Below are 24,350 nucleotides of genomic sequence, written 5' to 3' on the forward strand. Positions count from 1 at the left end.
GATTTTGTACCTTAGTAATATTCTTACTAAATCCCAGTGCCTTTGCACCAATACATGTCCCTGGAAGGCCTTCCACATCTCCACCCATCACTCTGTATGGTGATTCTGTTATTATCTAACCCCCGCCAATGGACAATGACTTCTCTAAAAGCAGAAAGCACTCATCTTTTGACCACCCAACAACAGTGAGTGCACAGTCAGTACTGAGGAAGAATCAGTGAGTGAAACATAAGCATGTATTTCAAGCACACATGCTTTCTGGATGAAGACGTTCATCTCAACACTGTGTTTCCTAAAATGAGGAGAAATAACCTGCAAACTAAATGACAAACTCTGGGGAACAGTTATCTATCTACACCAAATCCAGGTAGCAGCTTATCATTTAGGTATTAAAATTCAAGTTTATAAAGAGTTTACATTAACATAAAAATCTTCCTAATTTAATAAGTAAATACTTCAATGAAATTAAATAACACAAGGAAAAATACATTTTGGTGTATTTTGGGGCTATTAACATTTCTTTTGGTGCATGCAAAGAGCCTCCAAAATGGAAAACCAGAAACAACATGCACCCTTGAAAACATACAGGCATTTATGTCTCTAGATGATTCCTCAGCTTGGACCCAAAGGCTTGAACGCCTCCTTAGAATCTGGTCATGGACAAGGAAAGCTAGGATATCAGTGTGAGAGTTATAAGCTAATAGAATTTATAGCAATGAGAAGAATGTGAAATGTTAGCTTATTTTTTTTTCTCCTTTAAATTGTATCTATTTAGATTTCCTAAAAGCCTGTTCAATGACTCTTCAGTTATTTCAAAAGAGGTTATTGAATTTTGGGGTCCTCCTTCCAGGTTTTATTTTATTAATTTATCCACCAGATCACAGTAAGTCCTGGCAGAATACAGTTACCAGTGCAGTGGGTGAAATGCAGATTCCATAAACCACCTCAGGTCTTACGGAATGAGACATCGCTAGTGCCTTGGAAGACACAGATCACTTAAAACAGATCTTTTATGTCAAAAATAACTTTATCCACTGACCCACACTTTCTGAGGTGCCAAAATAAATTTAAACATTCTTCCCAAGATTTTTTAGATGTTTTAGAACACTAAGGGAGCCTGACCAGGTGGTGGCACAGTGGATAGAGTGTTGGACTGGGATGCGGAGGGCCCAGGTTCAAGACCCCGAGGTCGCCAGCTTGAGCGCGGGCTCATCTGGCTTGAGCAAAAAAAGCTCACCAGCTTGGACCCAAGGTCGCTGGCTCAAGCAAGGGGTTACTCGGTCTGCTGAAGGACCGCGGTCAAGTCACATATGAGAAAGCAATCAATGTACAACTAAGGTGTCGCAATGAAAAACTAATGATTGATGCTTCTCATCTCTCTCCATTCCTGTCTGTCTATCCCTCTCTCTGACTCTCTCTTTGTCTCTATTAAAAAAAAAAAAAGAAAAGAACACTAGGGAAAGTAAACATTTATTTCACAAGTACATTTTAAGCTGTTTGAAAACAAAAGAACTGATTTCAATAGCCAATTTTAAAATACAAAAAGGATATGTCCATTCAGACTTTTCTAGAATTATCATTAGAATTTGAAAGATAGTAATGAAACATGCATGTATTCTAAACTGTGAAAAATATTTACTTGAGGTCACCAGCATCTATTAGGTATTTTAAACATAGTATTTCTTCTAGAAGAAGGGATTTTTGTATCTTAGGCTACTCATATATTATAATAACTGATATTAGTAACTTGAGAGAAATGCATAATAAATTAACTTTATTTTGGATTGTTATTTTAAAATGTAGTTGAACACACTGATGTAAAATATCATATTTATATTTATTTTTATTTTATAATGATATAAAATATCATTATAGAATAAAAATTTAGATACATGACACTAGGCATCTTTTTAAAAATTTCTTTTTTCCACTTACTTCTGGCAATCTAATGCCTTACAATAGAATTAAAAAAAATAACTTATGCCCTGGCCAGTTGGCTCAGCGGTAGAGCGTCGGCCTGGCGTGCGGGGGACCCGGGTTCGATTCCTGGCCAGGGCACATAGGAGAAGCGCCCATTTGCTTCTCCACCCCCCCTCCTTCCTCTCTGTCTCTCTCTTCCCCTCCTGCAGCCAAGGCTCCATTGGAGCAAAGATGGCCCGGGTGCTGGGGATGGCTCCTTGGCCTCTGCCTCAGGCGCTAGAGTGGCTCTGGTTGCAACAGAGCGACGCCCCGGAGGGGCAGAGCATCGCCCCCTGGTGGGCAGAGCATCGCCCCTGGTGGGCGTGCCGGGTAGATCCCGGTGGGGCACATGCGGGAGTCTGTCTGTCTCTCCCCGTTTCCAGCTTCAGAAAAATATACACACAAAAAAATTAATAACTTATGTCAAACAATGAAATTTTATACTGCCTTGTGATACTTTATTTGCTCTTGCTTAATATTTTCCTGTGAAGTAGAGTAGTGCTATTTTTCCTCTTTTCTGTTGAAGATAAATTTTGCATGAATCTGTTTCCAATGTTCTGTTCTTTGAACTTACTCTCATTTAATTCATGAATATGCTGAAAGATTACAAAGCTCTTTCTGGCTATAAAATTGACTATGCGAAGTCAGAAATGATGAGATTTCTGAAATCCTGTCCATCCATTTTATTTATGAACTGCAAAGAAAAATAATATCCAAAAGCCCAGAAATATTTTGGCATAAAAATGGTATGTGCCTTATTAACATAGAGATAATTGAAAACTGTTGACTGAACACAATGGAACAGATTTGAGAGAGGGTCTGTTCAAGCACAAATTGTATAAGACTATATATAATTAGAAGGACTATTTTATAAAACAAGCCTTTAGAAATACTAACAAGAACATATCTAAATTCTTTTTTTTTTTTGACAGAGACAGAGAATCAGAAAGAGGGACAGATAGGGACAGACAGGAAGAGAGAGATAAAAAGCATCAGTTCTTCGTTGAGACTCCTTAGTTGTTCATTGATTGCTTTCTCATATGTGCCTTGATCAAGGGCTACAGAAGAGTGAGTGACCCCTTGCTAAAGCCAGTCACCTTGGGCTCAAGCCAGCGATCTTTGGGCTCAAGCCAGCGACCATGGGGTCACATCTATGATCCTACGCTCAAGCTGGTGAGCTCGCTCTCAAGCCAGTGACCTTGGGATTTGGAACCTGGGTCCTCTGCGTCCCAGTCTGATGCTCTATCCACTGCACCACCACCTGGTCAGGCCACATTCCTTTTTTTATATTTTAATTTTATTTTTAATTAAATTTACTGAGGTGACATTGGTTAATAAGATTATATAAGTTTCAAGTGTACAGTTCTGCAATACATCACCTGTAGATTGCATTGTGTGTTCAACCTCTTTCCCAAAGCCAAGTCTCCTTGTATCACCATGTATTTGACCTGTTTACCTTCTCCAACTCTCCCTAACCCTTTTTCTTATGGTAACTACCATACTGTTGTCTGCATCTATGAATTTTTGTTTGTTTCATTTGTTCACTTGTTGCTTTGTTTTATATCCCATATAAGTGAAGTCATATGGTTCTTGTCCTTTTGTCTGACTTTAACAGAATAAAATAAAACATCTCTCTGAATCCAAAGGAAACCTACATAATCTCTAAGGAACATAACATATTTTGTGAAAACAACATTTGGCTTCCAAGCTGCTCTTAGAAAAAGTAGATGATGAGGAGGAAAGGAGACTTGAACTCAGGATTCCTGGTTCTAATCCTGGTTTTTCCCCAAAAGGGCATGTGACTTTAGGAAGTCACTTAATCTCTCTCTTCTTCAACTTCCTCATGTTGATAATTTACAAGTTAGCTTAAAAATGTCAATGCCCTCAGTTGGTCAGAGAGCATCATCCCAATATGCCAAGGTTGTGTGTTTGATCCCCAGTCAGGGCAAATACAAGAATCAACCAATGTCTCCATAAATAGGTGGAACAACAAATCAATGTTTCTCTCTCTCTCCTTTCCTCTCTCTCTCTTAAATCAATAAAAGATTTAAAAATCAATCAATAAATTTAGAAAATATATATCAAAAAGTCCTTCTGAAGCATAAAGATTTTATAGTGAACTCTGTTTCTTAAATTTTGGCAATTGGTAAAACATATTCTAATGTTATTTTTGAGAAAACAAATTTAAACCTAATAATTTGTGTGTTCAAACTGTAGACTGACAAATTGTAAATGTTTACTTCTGATGCAGCTTTCCTAAGACCACAATCACAAAAGAAAGAAAGAAACCTGAGGATAATAAAATTCACTGGCCAACATTTTCCTGCCTAGAGTTTCAAATGTAAGCAGACTTCAAGGCCGGCCTGTCAGGACTCTCACAGAAACCATCCACTTTGTCATCACTCCACTCCCCACCGCTGGCCTGGCCCTCAATGGGACTAGTTATTGTTACCCGAGTTCTACTGCAGAAAAAAATTCTAACTGTATGGATTTTCATTTCTAATATGCTTGTTTCTATTTGTGTTTTTGTGTCTTATTTGGATAGAGGACAGGAAGCAGAGCCCTGTCAGTGGCCTGGGCCCTGGAATCTGAGGGCGGGTGGAGCAGAGGAGCAATCGCAGGAGAGGGCAGGAGGGCAGGGGGTCGCAGGTCACCCGGCCCAGGAAAACTGTATCATTGCAAGCAGGACTGATAAAAAATTTTAAATTGAGAGAAAAATTTGAAATTCCTTTGTTGTAAGTACTCTGTATCCTGGGGGAAAAAGTGTGTCCTGTGACAGCTCCTCCAACCCTGCCCCGAACGCGGCCTTTGCCGGGCAGCTCCCCAGGCTAGTGCAGTAGGAGCCCGGTGAGAACTTAGAGCTCTGAGCACGGGAAGAGATGGCTGCCCACCTCTGCGTGTCTGGGTGCTCCCTATGTGTTCTTTTTTCTCCCCGAAGGACACTCTTTCTAGCCCCTCAGCCCCAGTGGTGGCCACTTTCATGCTTGTTCTTCCATCCCTCTGCTCTAGAGGCACAGGGGCGTCTGTGCCCCTCACCACTTCTACTGCCCTTCCCCCTTCCTTCTTCCTACACCTCCAGCCTGGGCTTGGCCTCTGCCACCAATTCCCCTCCTCCATGGGGTCAGACCTCAACCTATGGGCCACGCCCTCCCTTACTGTAAGATTTCAGCCACTGCATTATTGCTATTGTTCACCACTGCATTATTGCTATTGTTCTAACACTGCTCCAAGCACTTTTTCTAATTAAGCCATCTATTTGAATATTCTTCTAACAGTGAGGCCTCTCCAGTCCTGGCCCTCTCCTCTTCCCAGAGATCTTGCCTTTTTCAAGCCAGTAACTCCCTTGGCCTTGTTATTGCCAATAACTAGACCCCTCCATAACCTCAACTCTCTCTTCTGCCCTTACCTACTGGGTTTCCAGCCCTCTCCCTTCAGTATCTGGAGTCTACATATGCTGTGACCCCACCAGGCCCTCTCATCCCTCTTTCCTACCACCTTCTAACTGTCTTTCAAGCCCCTCATATCTTTGATTTCCTCCTTATGCACCTAGATTCCATGGCCAACCATTTTCAAGTCCTTTCAGACAACCTCAGGTCAATCCTGTTCTTCTCTCATTTCATTACAATCACTTGGAATTCCCAAACCTACTGCAGAAGCACCTGTGCACAGCTGGAGGGAACTACTGACAGCGATGGGTGTCCAACCACATTCATGACCATTCACTTCAACCAGACCATCAGTGCTATCATTCCATTAAAATTCAGCTACCTGTTTATTCATTTTCTCATTCTGTTAAGTGACCTCCTTTCAAAATTCCAGTCTCTTTTCCACCTTCCCGCTCAGCACAACGGCCCTCATTGGTAGAAGAGATGCAACCAGAAGAGGCCGCACATACCATCTTTTCTTTTGTTACTAGTGAAGGGCTGTCCTTGTTTCTACACTTCTCACAAAAATTAGGGGATATTTTACCACCTCATATTCATTTAAAAATATCCCCTGATTTTTGTGAGCAGTATACATCACGCCAGCTGCTCCATTCCATCCCGTCTTGCACACTGTAGGGTATCACTCCAGCAATTGTTTGCTCTTTCTTTTGCATCACTAGTTTTCCATTCCACTCTAGAAATTGCACACTGGCAAACAGTCGTGTAATTTCTCCTATAAAAACAAAAAACTCTTCAACTCATATCATCTCCAGTTACTGCCACATTTCTGTATTCTTCTTTCAACAACATTTCCTGAGTTACCTTGAGTCCTTCCTCCCATTAATTGCATGCTATTTTCACTTGAATCTACTCCACTTTGTCTTTTGAGCCAAATACTTTATTAAAATTAATTTTGATGGAGTCATCATTGACCTGTTTGTTTCACATATATTTGAAAATATAGTTAGAGATAGTCAACTCTCAGTCCATATTTTTTTTAAGTTAAATTTATTTGGGTGACACCAATTAATAAAATTACCTAGATTTCAAGTATACAATTCTACAACACATCACCTGCATATTGCATTGTGTGTTCACCACCAAAGTCACATTTTTTACTTATTAGCAGTTTTGATACAGCCTGCAATTTGCTTCTTTTTTTTCTTTTTTTTCATTTAAGAGAGAGGCAAGGAGAGAGAGACAGGAACATTGAGCTGTTTGTTCCTGTATGTTCCCTGACCAGGGATCGAACCCGCAACCTCTGCACTTTGGGACAACACTCCAACTAACCGGAGCTATCTGGCCAGGACTTCATTCACTCCTTGTAATACTGTCTCACTTGCCTTAGAGGAAAGCACTCTCATCTGCCTATTTTTTCTACTATGTCATTGGCTGCTTGTTTTCTTCTGCTTTGCCGTTCATTTCATCCTCTGAACTGGAAATGATATAGAGTCCCAAGGCTCAGTCCCCCATCAGCTTAGCTTCTCTCTTTTCACTCACTCCTTAGGTGACTTCACTAGGTCACAGCATTTAAAAATGTCGTACATATATCATATATCTCTAGTCTAATTCTCTCCTGAACCCTAGACTTATATATTCAAAGGCTTACTTATCATTATACTTAGATATGTAATATCAAATTGTGACATGGGATTTTGCCTTGGCCTGGATACTAAGAGGTTCTATGAGTAACTGACAACCCATTGAACATGAGGTGGTCAGCTGTCTCATTAGTAAAATTACATGACTTCCTAATCTCACATTTTATGCTGAAGTAATTTTGTTCTTTTGCTTACTCACCTTCTAGTGTGAAAACAAAAATGAAAAAAACTTTTGAGTCAAATTTCAGGATACGTCTATATTTATTAAAAATACTGACACAAATAAAAATAAAAGAACCGGGGAAATGAATTAGTCTCTCCTCTGCCCTATACAGTAACTGAAGTGTGCAGACACCACAGAAGCGGATGCGATGTGTCTGTCCCAGCACATTCATAATCATCTCAGGGCTTGTGGGCAAATACACTTTGAAATTTAGAACTTTTAATGCTTTATATGAATAAAAAAATTAAAATATAAAAAATGCATATACGTGACATAATAACCAGTATGGTGGCTCAGGCAGCCCCTATAAGCCAATATATACATTAATCTTTATGCAGAGCAAAGCAATGAGTAATCACATTAAGTAAGATGTGTAACTCAATGGCCCTTTTTCAATTCACATCCAATTTTGTTAAAAAAATCATTCAGTTGTTTAGCCACTAAAAGTGTCACAATAAAATTTTTAGTTTCTGATTCTTTACGGAGTTTGGAATTTCAGATAAGAGGTTGTAGATCTCTCTTAATTATCAATAGTCCATCAGAAAAAATCAACTACTGTTCTGGAAAGATACATATGAGAAAACCCTTTACCTCCTCCACATGTGGCGTTGCAGTCTGCCCAGCCTGTGTGTGTCCACATGAACAGCGGCTCAGGTGCTCTGGAGCTCTGATTCTCTGGAGGAGGGTCTGATGGAACAGTGTATTCATAGTGAAGACCATAGTTCTGGTCTTGAAACAGCAGCACCTGTAATATAATATGATATAAAGTGATAAAGGCAGATGGCTCAAAGAAGAGCACATTTAAGGGGAAGCATAAAACTAAGAATACTGACACCTTAAAATGCCTATTGCATGGTAAGTGTGCTTCTTTAATAAACAGTAGAAATGTGACATTATTGCTTACATGTTTTAATTGTCACACTTCTACTAAAGACTGATTTTCCACTCACCTCTGAGCTAAAGACATCATGAAGAAAAGCCTACTTGAATGAGGTCACACATATCAGATCATTTTCTTTTTCTTTATTTAATTTATTCTTTTAACTTTTGTGTTTGTTCTTATTGAATTTATTGGTGTATAGGTTTCAAGTGTACAATTCAATAAAACATCATCTGCGCACTGCATTGTGCGCCCACTGCTCCAAGCAAAGTCTCCTTCCGTCCCCGTTCCCTGCCCTTGCCCACCTCCACCTACCCTTCACCCCTTTCCTGTGGCTGTCACCACACTGTTGTCCATGTCTGTGTATTATCTCTATCTCTTTTTTTGCTTAATCTCTTCACCTTCTTTCATCCAGTCCAAAAAAGTCCCCTCGCCTTTGACAGCTGTCAGTCTGTTCCACATGTCCATGAAGTAAAATCATATGATACATATCTTTCTCTGCCTGGCGTATTTCACTTAACATAATAATCTCCAGGTCAATCCATGCTGTTGCAAAAGATAAGATTTCCTTTTTGTTTTCTTTCTTTTTTTCCTCTTTTTTCTTTTTTTTTTTCAAAGGTTACACACTTGAGGATCAATGTTTTTTTTTTTGTTTGTTTGTTTGTTTTTGTTTTTTTTTTTTTTTTTAGACTTTATTTATTCATTATAGAGAGGAGAGAGAGAGAGAGAGAGAAGGGGGAGGAGCAGGAAGCATCAACTCCCATATGCGCCTTGACCAGGAAAGCCCAGGGTTTTGAACCGGCAACCTCAGTGTTTCCAGGTTGACGCTTTATCCACTGCGCCACCACAGGTCAGGCCCTCTTTTTTCTTTATAGCTGAGTAGTATTCCATTTCAGCAATATGCCATGGCTTTTTTATACACTCATACACTGATGGGCACTTGGGTTGCTTCTAAATCTTAGCTATTGTAAATAATGCTGCAATGAATATAGGGGTACATATATTTTTCCAAGTTAGTGTTTCAGATTTCTTAGGCTATATTCCCAGAAGTGGGATCACTGGGCCAAAAGGCAGTTCCATTTTTAATTTTTCTGTTCTTTTTGTGTGTGAGGGGGGTCTCACTCAAAAGGACTTGGGCCCCTCGTTTTTATTTTTTGATGAAACTCCAAACTGTTTTTCATAGTGACTGCACAGGTCTGCATTCCCATAAACACTGCACAAGGGTTCCCTTTCTCCACAAGGGTTCCCTTTCGCCAACACTCACTGTCTGTTGATTTACTGATGACAGTCATTCTGTCAGGTGTGAGGTAGTATCTCATTGTGGCTTTAATTTGCATTTCCCTGATGATTTTATTTCAAGTCAATGGAGTCTGTTTCCCAAAGCATGATACATGCATGAGATTGCTTCAGTGGGCAGAGGGAAGCAGCAATATGTATCCTAATATCAAGCTATAATACATAACTGAATTTTTTTTTCTTTAGAAAATAAAATTTAAAGGCACGATATTGATCACTAAGAGTACATAGGTTTTGGGTAAACATTTCTATAGCATTTGAATTGTTGATTATGTTGTGTACCCACCACCAAAAGTCAAATCATTGTCCATCACCTTATAATTGTCCCTCCTTATTCCTTTCCCCCCATTCCCACTTCCATAGTCACCCCCATAACCACTTCATCTTATCTCTGTCCATAAGTATCAGTTTTATATCCCGCCTATGTGTGAAATCATATAGTTCTTAGCTTTTTCTGATTTACTTTTTTCACTCAGTATAATGTTATTAAGGTCCATCCATGTTGTTGTAAATGATCTGATGTCATCATTTCTTATGGCTGAGTAGAATTCCATAGTATATATGTACCACATCTTCTTTATCCAATCATCTATTGAAGGACACTTTGCTTGTTTCCATGTCTTGGCCACTGTGAATAATGCTGTGATGAACATAGGGGTGCATGTAACAACTAAATTAAAAAATGAGGAGAGGACCTGAACAGACACTTCCTCCTGAAGACATATAAATGGCCACCAGATATATGAAAAAATGTTTATCTTCACTAGCTATTAGAGAAATGTAAATGAAAACTATAATGAGATACCACCTCATACCTGTTAGATTGGCAATTATGAACAAGACAGGTAATAACAAGTGTTGGAAAAGCTGTGGAGAAAAAGGAGCTGTCACTCACTGCTGATGGGAATATAAACTGGTAGAGCCATTATGGAAGAAAATATGGTGGTCCCTCAAAAAACTAAGAATAGAATTACCATATGACCCAGCAATCCCTTTACTGTGTATCTACCCAAAATACTCAAAAACATTGACATGTAAAGACACATAACTCAAAATTTAATATCAACTGTAGCCTTCTCATTCATATAAAAGAAAAATATGAATAAAAAGTCCCTGCATCAACAGATGAAAGGACAGAAGACTTTGGAATTGATTTCACTCAATAAAGATAGGGACCTTCTAAGCCAAGTGGAGGACAAAAATTTTATTCTATGTATGCTTACAGTTAATCTTTAATTTTGTCAAAGTTACTAATTTTCCACGTGAACTTTTAAATAAATATAAACTTTATAATGGTACAGTTATGTACACATGTGTGAACAGTGCAATAAACCATAAAGTATGCATGAGAATGACTGACTTCGGGCTGCACTGGACATAAGCAGGGACCCCGTCTGTTTTGTTCTCACTTGGAATCCTGTGCCGAGATCAAAGCTGGTCACCATGGGCAATTACACATATTTTAAACGAAAGAAACATACCTGAAATATACTCACTTTAAATAAGAGCATGAGTAAGAATATATGTTTCTTTACAAACACATTTGCACAAAATATGTTAAATAACTCAGTGGATATATCGCTTCTATTAATCTGAGGATTTATGGAAGCTGTCTCTATAATATAGTATGATGTATAAAAACATATATATCTAAACTTCATGTTAAATTATTAAAGAGTTTTGTTAAGATATTTGAACTGTATCAAGGTAGTTTTAATGACAGGTAATTCAGAGTTAACAATTCCATGGGGAAAATTTTAAATTAGCCCAAGATAAATTTTCTTCTGTTTTCAAATTTGGTTCAATATTTCAATAGAAATACTAGGATATATTTCAATATGTGGATTTGAAACTAGCATGGTGCATTATAAATCAGCTACAATAATAATAAAAATAATTTGTTTTAAGTTTATTTATACATAACATATTGGGTACTAATTCTAAGTATATCATAGTGTTTATTTTAGCTTTAAATGTCTCACTTGATGTTATAAGTTATAAGTGACTTTCAGCTAAATTAGTTAAAAAAGAGAAACTGAGTACCAAAAGTTTTTTGGGGGGAAGGTTTCTTTAATAACCTTTACCAACTTGGGCTATTTGGGAGAATAAAGAAGACCACACTCCACAGTGGGCTATATCACTAAACATATAGTTCGCTACTATTTTGTGGCCTACATTACATTAGGTGTCTAGTTTTTAATTAGAATTTGAATATCATGCTAGAAAAAAAGAAAAAAAAAGAGAGAAACTGACTTGTTTATCAACGTGGCTAGATTATTTAGCTTTAAATTTTTTTTAATTTTTACTTATTTTTCAATTACAGTTTTCATTCAAATTATTCTGTATTAGTTTCAGATGTACAACCATGTGATTAGAAAGTCAATACAGAGTGGTCCCTCTATATTTCTAGTACCCATCTGGCCCTATACATAGTTATTACAGTATTACTGATGATATTCTCTATGCTGTGCTTTACATCTCTGTGAGTATTCTGTAACAACCAATTTGTATTTCTTAATCCCTTCACTTTTTTCACCCAGTTTTCATTTTTTCCTCCCTCTGGCAACCATTATTCTATTCTCTCTTAGTTAGCTTCTATTTTGTTCTTAAGATTCCACATATAAGTGAAATCATATGGTATTTGTCTTTCTCAATCTGACTTATTTCACTTAGCACAATACCCTATACCTCCATTCATGCTGTTACAAATGGTAAAATTTCACACTTTTTATGGCTGAATGGTATTTTATGGCTGGTACATACACAACGTGTGTATGTACAACCACTTTTTTATCCACTTTGTATATTGATGGGTACTTAGTTGCTTCCATATCTTGGCTATTGTCAATAAAGCTGCAATAATGATAGGGATACATGTATTCTTTTGAGTTAACTTTTTTTTAATTTCTTTGGATATAGTCCCAGAAGTAGAATCTCTGGGTCAGAAGAAAGTTCCATTTCTAAAATTTTGAGGACTCTCCATACTGTTTTCCATAGTAGTGGTGCGATCTGCATTCTCACCAACAATGCATGAAGGTTCCTTTTTCTCCACATCTTCAAACACTTGTTGTTTTTTGATTTATTGATGGTAGCCATTCTGACAGGTATGAGGTGATATCTCGCTGTGGTTTTAATTTGCATTTCTCTAATGATTAGTGATCTTGATCATCCTTTCCTATGTCTATTGGCCATCTGTATGTCCTCTGAAGATATGTCTATTAAGGTCCTCTACTCACTTTTTAATTGGTTTGTTTGTTTTTCTGATGTTTGGTTGTCTGAATTATTAACAAATTTTGGATATTAACCCCTTTTCAGATGTATGATTTGGGAATATCTTCTCTTATCTAGTAGGTTGTCTTTTTGTTTTGTTGATGGTTTCCCTTGGTGTACAAAATCTTTTTAGTTTGATGTGGTTCCATTTGTTTATGTTTTCCTTTGTTTCTCGTGCCCAAGAAGATGAGTCAGAAAAAAAATATTTGCAAGAAAAATTTTTGAGGTTTTACTACTTATGTTTCCTTTGAAGGAGTTTTATGGTTTTAGGTCTTAAATTTAAGTCTGTAATTCATTTTGAGTTTATTCTTGTACGTGGTATAAGGGTCTCCAATTATGCCAGCACCATTTTTTTTTAATTCAGTGAGAGGAGGAGAGGCACAGACAGACTCCCACATGAGCCCCACAGGGATCCAGCCAGGAAGCCCACTAGGGGGATATGCTCTGCCCATCTGGCGCATTGCTCTGTTGCTCAGCAACCAATCTCTTCTTAGCATCTGAGGCAGAGGACATGGAGTAATTCTCAGTGCCTGCAGCCAACTTGCTCCAATTGAGCCATGGCTGCAGGAGGAGAAGAGAGAGAGAAGTGAGAAGGGGAGGGGTGGAGAAGCAGATGGGTGCTTCTCCTGTGTGTCCTGACTGGAAATCAAACCTGGGACATCCACATGTTAGGCTGACAATCAAACCTGGGACATCCACATGTTAGGCTGACGCTCTACCACTGAGTCAATTGGCCAGGGCCCACAGCACTATTTATTGAATAGACTGTCTTTGCCCCATTGTATGTTCTTGCTTCCTTTGTTAGAAATAGATTGACCATATAAGCATGGATTTATTTCTGGGCTCTCTATTCAGTCCATTGATCTATATTTCTGTTTTTATGCTGGTACCATACTCTTTTAATTACTATAGCCTTATAGTATGGTTTGACATCAGGTAGTATGATCAAAAGAAGTGTGTTCTTCTTTTTAAAGATATCTGTCACTACTTGGGGTCTTTTGCGTTTCCATACACATTTTTAGATTATTTGCTCTAGTGCTGTGAAATACACCATGGATATTAAAAAAAAATTTTTTTCATTGATGAGAGAAAGTGAGGAGGAAGAGACAGAGACAGAGAAGCATCAATTTGTTGTTTCACTTAGCTGTTCCATTTGGTTGCGTACTCAATGATTGCTTCTTATGCGGTGCCTAACCCGGGGGTTGAACCTGCAACCTCTGGCATGCTGAGTCAATATATTTTCCATTGGGCCACCTAGACAGGGCTGCCATTGGTGTTTTAATAGGAATTATGTTGACTCTATAGATTTATTGGGTAGTATGGACATTTTTTAATATTTAAAATTTTTTTCATTTTCTTTTTGTATTAGTTTCAGGTGTGCAACATAGTAGTTAGACAGTCATACACTTTACAAAGTGATTTCCTGATATTTCCAGTACCCACTGGGCACCATTCATAGTTATTACAATATTATTAGGGTAGTGAGGACATTTTAATGATGTTAATTCTTCTTGTCCATGAGCATGATATATGCTTCCATTTATTAGTATCTTCTTCAATATTTTATAATTTTCTGAATACAGATATTTTACCACATTGGTTAAGTTTATTCCTAGGTATTTCTTTTTTTATTGACTTGTACTGGCATTGTTTTCTTAGTTTCTCTTTCTGAAAGTTCATTAATATATACATTAAAACCAATTTCTGAATATTAATTTTGTATCCAGCTATATTATTGAATTCATTGATCAGTTCTAATCCTTTTTTGGTGGAATCTTTAGAGTTCTCTATATACAGTATCATGTCATCTGTAAATAATGAAGTTTCACTTCTTCCTTTTTTTTTTGTTTTTTTTTAAACATTTCTTTTTTTAATTTATTCATTTTAGAGAGGAGAGAGAGAGGGAGAGAGACAGAGAAAGAAAGAGAGAGAGAGAGAGAGAGAGAGAGAGAGAGAGGAGAGAGAGATGGGGGAGGAGCTGGAAGCATCAACTCCCATATGTGCCTTGACCAGGCAAGCTCAGGGTTTCAAACTGGCGACCTCAGCATTTCCAGGTCAACGCTTTATCCACTGAGCTACCACAGGTCAGGCCTCACTTCTTCCTTTTGAATTTATGTCTTTTATTTCTTTTTCTTATCTGATTGTTGTGGCTAGTACTTCCAGTACTATGTTGAATAAGAGTGGTGAAAGCAGACATTCCTGTCTTATTCTTTATCTTAAGAAACATTTTAATTTTTTTTTGTTGAATATCATGTTAGCTGTGGATCTGTCATATACAGCCTTTATAATGTTGAAGTATGTTTCCTCTATTCCCACTTTACTGAGTATTTTTTATAAAAAATGGGTTCTGAATTTTTTTTTCTTTTTTCTTTTGTATTTTTCTGAAGCTGGAAATGGGGAGAGACAGTCAGACAGACTCCCGCATGCGACCGACTGGGATCCACCCGGCACGCCCACCAGGGGTGACGCTCTGCCCACCAGGGGGCGATGCTCTGCCCCTCCGGGGTGTCGCTCTGCCACGACCAGAGCCACTCTAGCACCTGGGGCAGAGGCCAAGGAGCCAACCCCAGCGCCCGGGCCATCTTTGCTCCAATGGAGCCTTGGCTGTGGAAGGGGAAGAGAGAGACAGAGAGGAAGGAGGTGGGGGTGGAGGAGCAAATGGGCACTTCTCCTATGTGCCCTGGCCGGGAATTGAACCCGGGTCCCCCGCACACCAGGCCGATGCTCTACCGCTGAGCCAACCGGCCAGGGCCGGGTTCTGGATTTTGTTAAATGCTTTTTCTGCATCTATCAAAATATGATCATATAACTTTTATTTTATTTGTGGGGTGTATCATATTGATTTGAAGTTATTATACCAACCTTACATCCCTGGAATGAACCCCACTTGATCATGATGTATAATCTTTTAAATGTATTGTTGGATCCAGCTTACTAATTTTGTGTTGAGAATTTTTGCATCTATATTCATCTGGATATTGGTCTATAATTTTCTTTCTTTGTAGTGTTTTTATCTGGTTTTGGAACTAGGATAATGCTGGCCTTGTAAAATGAGCTGGGGAGTCTTCCTTCCTTTTAAATTTTTGGTAATAGTTTAAGAAGGATAGGCATTAGTTCTTTAAAGGTTTGGTAATATTCACCTGTACAGCCACCAGGTCCAGGGCATTTGTTGCTGGGAGTTCTTAATTACTGCTTCTATTTTATTATTTGTAGTCAGTCTACTCAGATTCTGTTTCTTCTTGATTCAGTTTTGGAAGATTGTTTGCTTCTATGAATTTATCCATTTCATCCATATTATCCGATGTGTTGGCATATAGTTGTTTATAATGTTTTCTTTTTTTTTTTTTTTTCTTAATTAATTTATTTTTAACAGAGTCAGAGAGAGGGATAGATAGAGACAGACAGACAGGAATGGAGAGATGAGAAGCATCAATCATTAGTTTTTCGTTGCGCATTGTGACACCTTAGTTGTTCATTGATTGCTTTCTCATATGTGCCTTGACCATGGGCCTTCAGCAGACCGAGTAACCCCTTGCTCGAGCCAGCAACCTTGGGTCCAAGTTGGTGAGCTTTTGCTCAAACCAGATGAGCCCATGTTCAAGCTGGCAACCTCGGGGTCTCGAACCTGGGTCCTCAGCATCCCAGTCTGATGCTCTATCCACTGCGCCACCACCTGGTCAGGCTATAATGTTTTCTTAATATCCTTAGTACTTCTGTGATGTTGGTTGTTACTTCTCTTTCCTTTTTGATTTTATTTATTTGAATCTTCAATTTTTTCTTGATGACTCGGGTTATTACATAGCTTTTAAATAAATGAAATGAACATATAAATAACAGCTACTTGCCAACTTATTTAATTAAATGAAAACATGTCTATTTTTTCCTTAAAAAACTACCTTTTCATTGATATAACTTTAAACTATCTGAATAAATAATGCCATTTAAAATAGAGACCTTGGCTACAAAACCACCAGCTCTGCCTGAAACCATCTGAAGTTGGCAGCATGCTTTTGCAAGAAGGAAAGTGTGACCGTGTTACAGCTGAGGGGCACACACTGAAGCATGGCAGAGGTATTGCCTTTCAAAATGCAGTACTGGTTTTCAATCTGTAATAGTCATTAAAGAAAAATATCTTAGAAGTGCCGTTTCCCTTGGATTACTAAATAAATCCAGGTCACACAGATGCCTTCTTTTAGACATAGTTCACTGACTTTAATTATGTTTCATGCTTCCAGGAAAAACCTTGGTAATTACCAGTCAGATTAAGAAGTCTGCAGAAAGGAACCTGCCTATGCCCAGCACCGAGGTCTCACATCAACTGTTTTAAGAGTTTGAATTAGAGGCTCAGTAAAAGAGTTTCAGTCTTGTTCCATAAAAAATGTAGGTTACATTCATATAAGGCAGGCAACCTGATGGCATTTCCTGCAATCCAGTCATTAAAAATATTTGTTGGAAATGTTGTTATTTTAAGTGACCTCAGGGTGAGCACTTCATAAGGTATATAAATATCTAATCATTATGTTGTACACCTGAAACTAATATAATATTTAATGTCAACTGTAAGTTAAAAAATAAGTGTAAAAAAGTAAGTGACCCAGTCATGGAAAGAGCCAGATATCGGTCACACAATGTTTTTTTAATCATTTTTCCCCTCTCTGCCTGACAGCACACAGCACAGAGTGAGGTTTCTCATTTGAATGAAATACTAAGATCCAGAGAAGTTGTGGGGAGGTGAACAAATAATTATTCAAAGTATACATACAATTAAAACCCAAGGCTGACTGGTGTAAAGAGCTTACTTAGATCTAAGCTCATATCAGGAGAGGCAGCATAGTAGATTGATTAATACCTGGTTTATTTTTAGCTGAGTAATTTATTGGGAGACATTCTGCCTATTATTTAATCTTTCTAAAACATAGTTGGTCAATACAATGGAATAATAATAATACCTATTATTCAGGGTTATTGTGAGGATTAAATGCTATAGTAAACATAAAGCCCTTTGGACAATGTCTGAGTTAGTGCTCAGTGAATGGTAGTTATCATCATCATCACCATTGCGACCATCATTACCAAGATTTGGAACAGAAGGTCCCCATAAAACTCTTATGGCTCCCTCTATCCCTGCTGGTAAAAACTTGTTGATTGCAGTTCTAGAAATCATTGTTACTTTAAATGTGATCCCTGGACTAGTAGTGGGGACTAATCACTTGGGAGCTGGTTAGAAATGTAGAACTCGGGTTCCACCCCAGACCAAACAAATCAGAGTGTGCACTTTAACAAGAACCTCTGCAGGCATACTAAAGCAGGAAAAGCTAATGGGCCCATACATGATTTGAACCTCTAGCTTCTCATCTAGCAACACAGATGTCTCCAATTGAAGACAAATTCAACTTAAATCGTGTGGCGATACTAAATAATGTGGCATGCATACTACACTCCAAATAGAGTCAGTTGATCGTGTTTTAAAGTTGTTTTTACATGTGGACTTATAGAGGTTGAAATGTCTATGTTTTAGACTTTGTCACTAGAATGGAAAACACGCCAACTGTGCAGTCTGTTCCCTGGTTCCTAAGTCGTCAGCAAGGATTGCAGTGATCAAGGTCAAGAAGGGCATTTGAACTTGCAACCAGCTTGGATGCAAAGCCCCACTGCCCTGCTTTTTTTTCTTCACTCCAAACTCTGTTCTGCCCCATGCCTAGTCTTTTATTACATGGTAAAGAAATTTATCCCAAATATTCCAATTTTCATAATTCTTTACGGGAATCAATTAACCTAGCATGAAAATGGAACAGAGTAATCAGAAGCACTGTTTGAACTAGTTACCAGATCTTTTCCCCAGAAACAGTACCATTTTATCAAAGGCATTTTATACAGATTCAGACAAGGCCCAATTCAGGGATACATAAAATGCGATGATTTACTACATTATTGCAATCTCTTCACAGACACCCACTCTGGTTAGTGAATGTCCGCCTTTAGGATAAAGAGGCTCTTTGTTGCCTGTAATTCATCACTACTTTGAGACTGCAGGTCCCTTTAAAATTTTGTTCCTCTTGTAATAATTTCTGTTTTTATGTATCACAATTAAAAACACATTTAAAAAATTCCTAAACCCACCTCCTAAATGATGTAAATGTCCACATGACATTTCAAATTTGGAAAAAAAGATGAGAGAAGGCATGGAGGGAATGTCCTTTGCCTTAGGGAGCAGATTATGCAATTTTATCAACTCTTTCCCTCATACCAGGAGGTGTAAAGGTGATGTAGTAGGGCCTTTGGCAGAGATCTTCTCCCAGAGGCCTCGTCTTATGTAATGAACAGTAGTTCCCGCTAAGTTGAAGGCTCCAGAGTGTTCAATCTTCCAGTCACTATTGATAGACTGTTTTCCAGTGTCTCGAAGAGCTAACAGGAGGTTCAAAAATATTATGAGAATTAATCAGTAAGCAGCAATCCTCAATATCCACTTTACATGACTTCATTAAAAGTAATTTCACTCATTTCTAAGCCAATGGGTCAATTCCCTGACCTAAAACATGAGCATGGCCTGGCTGGGAAAGTCTGACATCATAGCAAATGCCACAAGCTCTCTCTCCTAAAATGGTCTCAACTACGTGGCCATATTTATCTTCACCTCCTCCAGCCTTCTTTGGACATTTGATGTCTGTAACCTTTATTTTGGTCCTTAATCACTTATTCTTTGGTATATTCTTATTTTAAGGCTCTGTGTCTGTGTTGTCTGATCCTACAAACAATGTGAGGGTGGGCATGACATGCTCCATATCTCTTTAAGTGATTCAGGAAAGTATGTCATTAATGGCATGTTAACTGACATGTCAAAATGACAGGGTTATATTCATGACAAAAGAATTTCAAAAATATTATGTTGGTCTTAAAAACAGAGCAAGATCTTTTTACATCCCTAGTCTGTGATGTACTGTATACAAAAATGAGAGGTAAATGCTAAATCTCACCCTTAAACAGCCATCACTTTTATGGAATTTTACAGAATAACTTTGTTTACCTACATTCTTTTTCTCTATTTCTTATTTAAACTGATCTCTGCTACTATTTAAATGAGATTCATGACATAGAAATGAGATATCATGATTACCATTTTAAACTAAAGATTTATATTTCCAAATAATTTAATTTCTTAAATTAAAAAATTTAGACTCTAATATAACTGAAGTCTCTTTCAAAAGTCAAAGTAGTTTACATGTTCATCAAAGTCTTTTTTTTTTTTTTTGTATTTTTCTGAAGCTGGAAACGGGGAGAGACAGTCAGACAGACTCCCACATGCGCCCGACCGGGATCCACCCGGCACGCCCACCAGGGGTGACGCTCTGCCCACCAGGGGGTGATGCTCTGCCCCTCCGGGGTGTCACTCTGCCAAGATCAGAGCCACTCTAGCGCCTGGGGCAGAGGCCAAGGAGCCATCCCCAGCACCCGGGCCATCTTTGCTCCAATGGAGCCTTGGCTGCGGAAGGGGAAGAGAGAGACAGAGAGGAAGGGGGGGGGTGGAGAAGCAAATGGGCGCTTCTCCTATGTGCCCTGGCTGGGAATTGAACCTGGGTCCCCCGCACGCCAGGCCGACACTCTACCGCTGAGCCAACCGGCCAGGGCCTCATCAAAGTCTTTTATGTCATAATTCTATGAGAATGTTTGGTAAATTAATAATCTCTCTAAATATTATTTAAACTAATCTCTATTTATTGACTGTTTAAGGGTTTCCAAGTGTTTTATATCATAAATAATGCTCAGATAAATATGTTGTACACTAATTATGTGTACAGCTGAATATTTTCCTTGGATAGATTTCCAGATTTGGAATTACAGAGCCGAAGAAATTGAACATTTATAAATCTTGAAAAACAACTGCAAATTGATTTTCATAAAAGCTGCATTAATTAATGCTTCCATAGCAATGACTAGAGTGCACATTTCTGAGCACCTGCTTGGAAGCACCTTTCTCTTGTATAATATTTAATCATGACAATAATTATTTATCAAGTATCAATGATAAATCAGGCAATACTCAAAATTCTGAGACCTCCCCAAATGAACAAGAATAGATATATTCTCTGGTTTCATGAACTTGATAATCTAGCTGGTGAACTAAAATGAGACAAATTGTATTAAGTAAATAACTAATTCTAACTAAGCTGAAGCTTGGGGGGTAGCATGGAGAAATCAGAATGGCTTATCTGAAGGATGTCATTTACAGAAGATGTTTCCAAAAGAAAAAGAAGCGGAGAAAAAACATTCAAATCTGAGGAGACTATGAATGGAAAGGCCTTGGAGCTCAATGCAGCTCAGTGGGAATCGGAGGCCAGTGTGTACAACGCCAGGTACACAAGTGAACTGTGAAGGGATGAGGCTGGGGATGGAATAACCAGACCTAATAGGCCTCATTACTATTTCGAGGTCTCTTTTTCCTAAGGCAAAAAAATATAAAGCTATTAAAGGTTTTGAACAATATTGTGCAGAGAAAGGACAGAGTGAGTACAATTTTGGATAGAGAAAACAGGATATAACAGCAACGGTAGCCCAACTGAAAGTAATGGTGGCTTATGTTAGGGTAGTGGAGAAAATATCAAGAGGAATTTAGGAGTGCAACTGATAAAATATGATGTTGACTTGGTCGTCATGATTTGAAAATAAGTGTCTGGTATAATAATCAGGTTTCTAGGAGGAGAACACGGGTGGGTTATCATGGCAAATAATGAGATGGAAAAGGCTAGCAGCAGAGGAAATGGGTGAGGAGAAATTGCAGGAATTAAACTTTGAATAATCGAGATTTAAAAAAACAAACCTTTATTTGGAGGAACCATGATAGATCAAGCAATTCACTCTCATACTATTCATCACCAGAACGCTGCAGCCCTGTGTAAACAGTTTCAACTTTCTCGGGAAGCAGCACGGCAGATTGAGAAATCCTGTCCAAGGGGTCCTATACTACAATCTGCCCCTTCATTTGGAGTTAACCCTCAAGGACCCCTACCAGGACAACTTTGGCAAATGGATGTTACTCATATACCTTCATTTGGCAAACAGTCCTATGTCCACGTTACAGTGGATACATATCCTGGATTTATAGTAACCTGTCAGGACAGGAAAGGCTGCTAAGCATGTTATACTTCATTGTCTGTATGCATTGTTCTATTATTGGATTTCCTGAACTGGTTAAACTGAAAATGCTCCTGCATATGGAGCAAAAGCATTTACTGTATTTTGTCATTCTTACAATCTTTAAAGTTAAGGTATTATTAAAGTGTACCCAGCAAATATTTTAAGGTCAATTTAAAAAAATTTAAAAGGGGGTAGTCATATCCTGGAACTCCTACAGGTCTACCATATCATGCTTTTTACTTAAAAAGAAATTTAAATTTCTTTTGAATGCTGATGAACAGGTGACGCCAAATCTTTTTCGCCTGCAAACTACTACCTTCTTTATTTGATCCAGCTAGTAACATTGTTTTGTCTTTTTCCAAATAGCTCCAGATATATGGAAAAATTTATATAGGCGGATGGGGATCCTCAAACCCCTCAGCAAGATCTTCTGAGCATGGCTTTTAAGATACCTAGAGGCAGAAAAAGCCCAATAGAGATCAGGGGAACTACCAGCTTTTAGGATACGCCCTTAAAGGCTCCAACACCCCAAAGGGGTCTCATAGGATGCCATCTGGGTCCTGCTTCAATAGTGGAAAGGAAGGTCATTGAGCTAAAGCCTGCCAGGCTTACATGCCTCTACTGTGAGGAAACAGGGACAATGGAAGGTAGGCTTCCCCCTTGCTCCTCTAAGGGAGGCTTCAGTTTCTTCCAGCCCTGCTGCAGCCACCTATGACCTAACCTTGCCCAGAATGCTGGGATTTGCCACTGAAGGCTGAAGGTGCCCAGGGCCGTCGGCCCCATCTATGACACTGTGGACGAGCCTAGGGTATTTCTTCCAAGAAGCAGGTAAACTGATCTCATTCGCACAAGGGCCACTTAACTATGTCTTGCCTGAATAGTCAGGTTTTTTATTCTTTCCTTGAAGATCTCTGTTGTGGGTGTTGATAGTCCTATTTTCTGCTGCTTTGCTTAATATATAGTGTTTCCTTTATCCCTCCTACCTCAATGCCCCACTCATATTTCATACTGGGACCTACTCCTAATTTAGCGCTCTCTTTCCCCCTTTTGCCAACTTCTATTATGAATTTACCTTTGCCACCCAGCTTAGTGTAGCCCAAGGTTCTCTTTACCAAGCCACAGAGCTCCAGGGAAAAGCAACCTGGTCTCATCTCTCTAGGCAGAGGAGAACAGAAGCTCCATATCCACACATGCTGCAGAGGGCTTTTCCAGTCTACTTGAATCATTACCAGCTAGAAGCAGCAGTCATTGGGACTTGGACGTGAGATGCAAAGTATAGAATTGTGACAACAATTTCAGTGCCATGCAAACTTTTCCTGGATGTGGACTTTTCCTGGACTCCTGCTCCCTGTGACAGCTCCTAACAGACTGAACTGGGGTTGGGTTGCATTTTTCAGGGATTTGGCATGGTATTGGGGCCAACTTGGACTTGGTGAACATGTTAAGGACACTACTCTTTTATGGATTCTTGCTGTATTGGCCAAGAGTTTGCTTAAAGGCTTTAATCACTGGAAAAAAAAATAGAAGACTAGATAAAGAATATGTGGCACATATACAGCATGGTATACTATTCAGCCAAAAGAAATGATGACATCGGATAACTTACAACAAATGGTGGGATCTTGATAACATTATATGGAGTGAAATAAGTAAATCAGAAAAAAACAAGAACTGAAGGATTCCATACATTGGTGGGACATAAAAACGAGACTCAGAGACATCAACAAGAGTGTGGTGGTTAAAGGGGGTGGGGAGACGGAAGGAGGGAGAGGGGGAGGGGCACAAAGAAAACTAGATAGAAGGTGACAGAGGACAATCTCTCTTTGGGTGATGGGTATGCAACAGAATTGAATGACAAGATAACCTGGACATGTTTTCTTTGAATATATGTACCCTGATTTATTGATGTCACCCTATTAAAATAAAAATTTATTTATAAAAAAATAAAATGAAATAAATTAAAAAAACAACTCTTATTTGATTACTATGAAGGTTAAAGACATTTATTCATTTGTCTATTTGTCATTTGCATTTTTAATTAAATTAAGTAAATTATTCATTTATCTGTTAAGGTTTTTCTGGCCCATTGAGGTATTTTCTGATGCTTATATTCACATAACAAACAATGTATTAACAAAACTATTAAAATTTTACCTCATCCATCTCAATTTCTAGAAAATAGTATATTTATAATGTACAACATATAACGTATGTTTTAGATAAAATGTTAAACATATATTTTCTGGTTTGTGAAAATATATAAATATTAATTTTCACCTTAAATTTTAAACTTGAAAAAAAGTATGTTGACAAAAAACTTGCAACACTTTGAAAATATCTATTACCCTCTATAAATGGAAATACTTCAGATAATACTAAACTGATTAAAAAAAGATTTTTCCTAAAAAATAAAGTATTTCTTTGTATTTATCTTAAAGTCTATGAAATAATTTGAGAAATCTTTTTGGCCTAGATTTGTACTATAGCCATTTTCCTTCTGTATGTCAATATATATTTAGTGCACAATTATAAAAGAATATTTTTGGAAAAATCTTCACTAAAAC

The 24,350-nt window shown here is 38.1% G+C and overlaps 1 protein-coding gene and 1 non-coding gene across 2 annotated transcripts in view; one reads left to right on the forward strand and one right to left on the reverse strand.

The window, feature by feature from the left end:
* The window catches only part of ADAMTS19 (ADAM metallopeptidase with thrombospondin type 1 motif 19), a 500,178-nt gene that overhangs the window by 42,843 nt on the left and 432,985 nt on the right, over window positions 1-24,350 (reverse strand). Inside the window, exons 17-18 of the mRNA XM_066276903.1 lie at window positions 18,902-19,059; window positions 7,800-7,953 (exon numbers count right to left, since the gene is read on the reverse strand). Of these exons, the coding sequence (XP_066133000.1) occupies window positions 7,800-7,953; window positions 18,902-19,059 (312 nt within the window). The remainder of the gene's footprint in view (window positions 1-7,799; window positions 7,954-18,901; window positions 19,060-24,350) is intronic.
* Window positions 11,424-11,562, forward strand: LOC136337117 (small nucleolar RNA SNORA4). The gene has a single exon (XR_010731818.1). It is a non-coding gene; the product is annotated as a small nucleolar RNA SNORA4 (small nucleolar RNA).

This window comes from Saccopteryx bilineata, chromosome 4 (assembly GCF_036850765.1).
Source record: "Saccopteryx bilineata isolate mSacBil1 chromosome 4, mSacBil1_pri_phased_curated, whole genome shotgun sequence".
Taxonomy (NCBI): Eukaryota; Metazoa; Chordata; class Mammalia; order Chiroptera; family Emballonuridae; genus Saccopteryx; species Saccopteryx bilineata.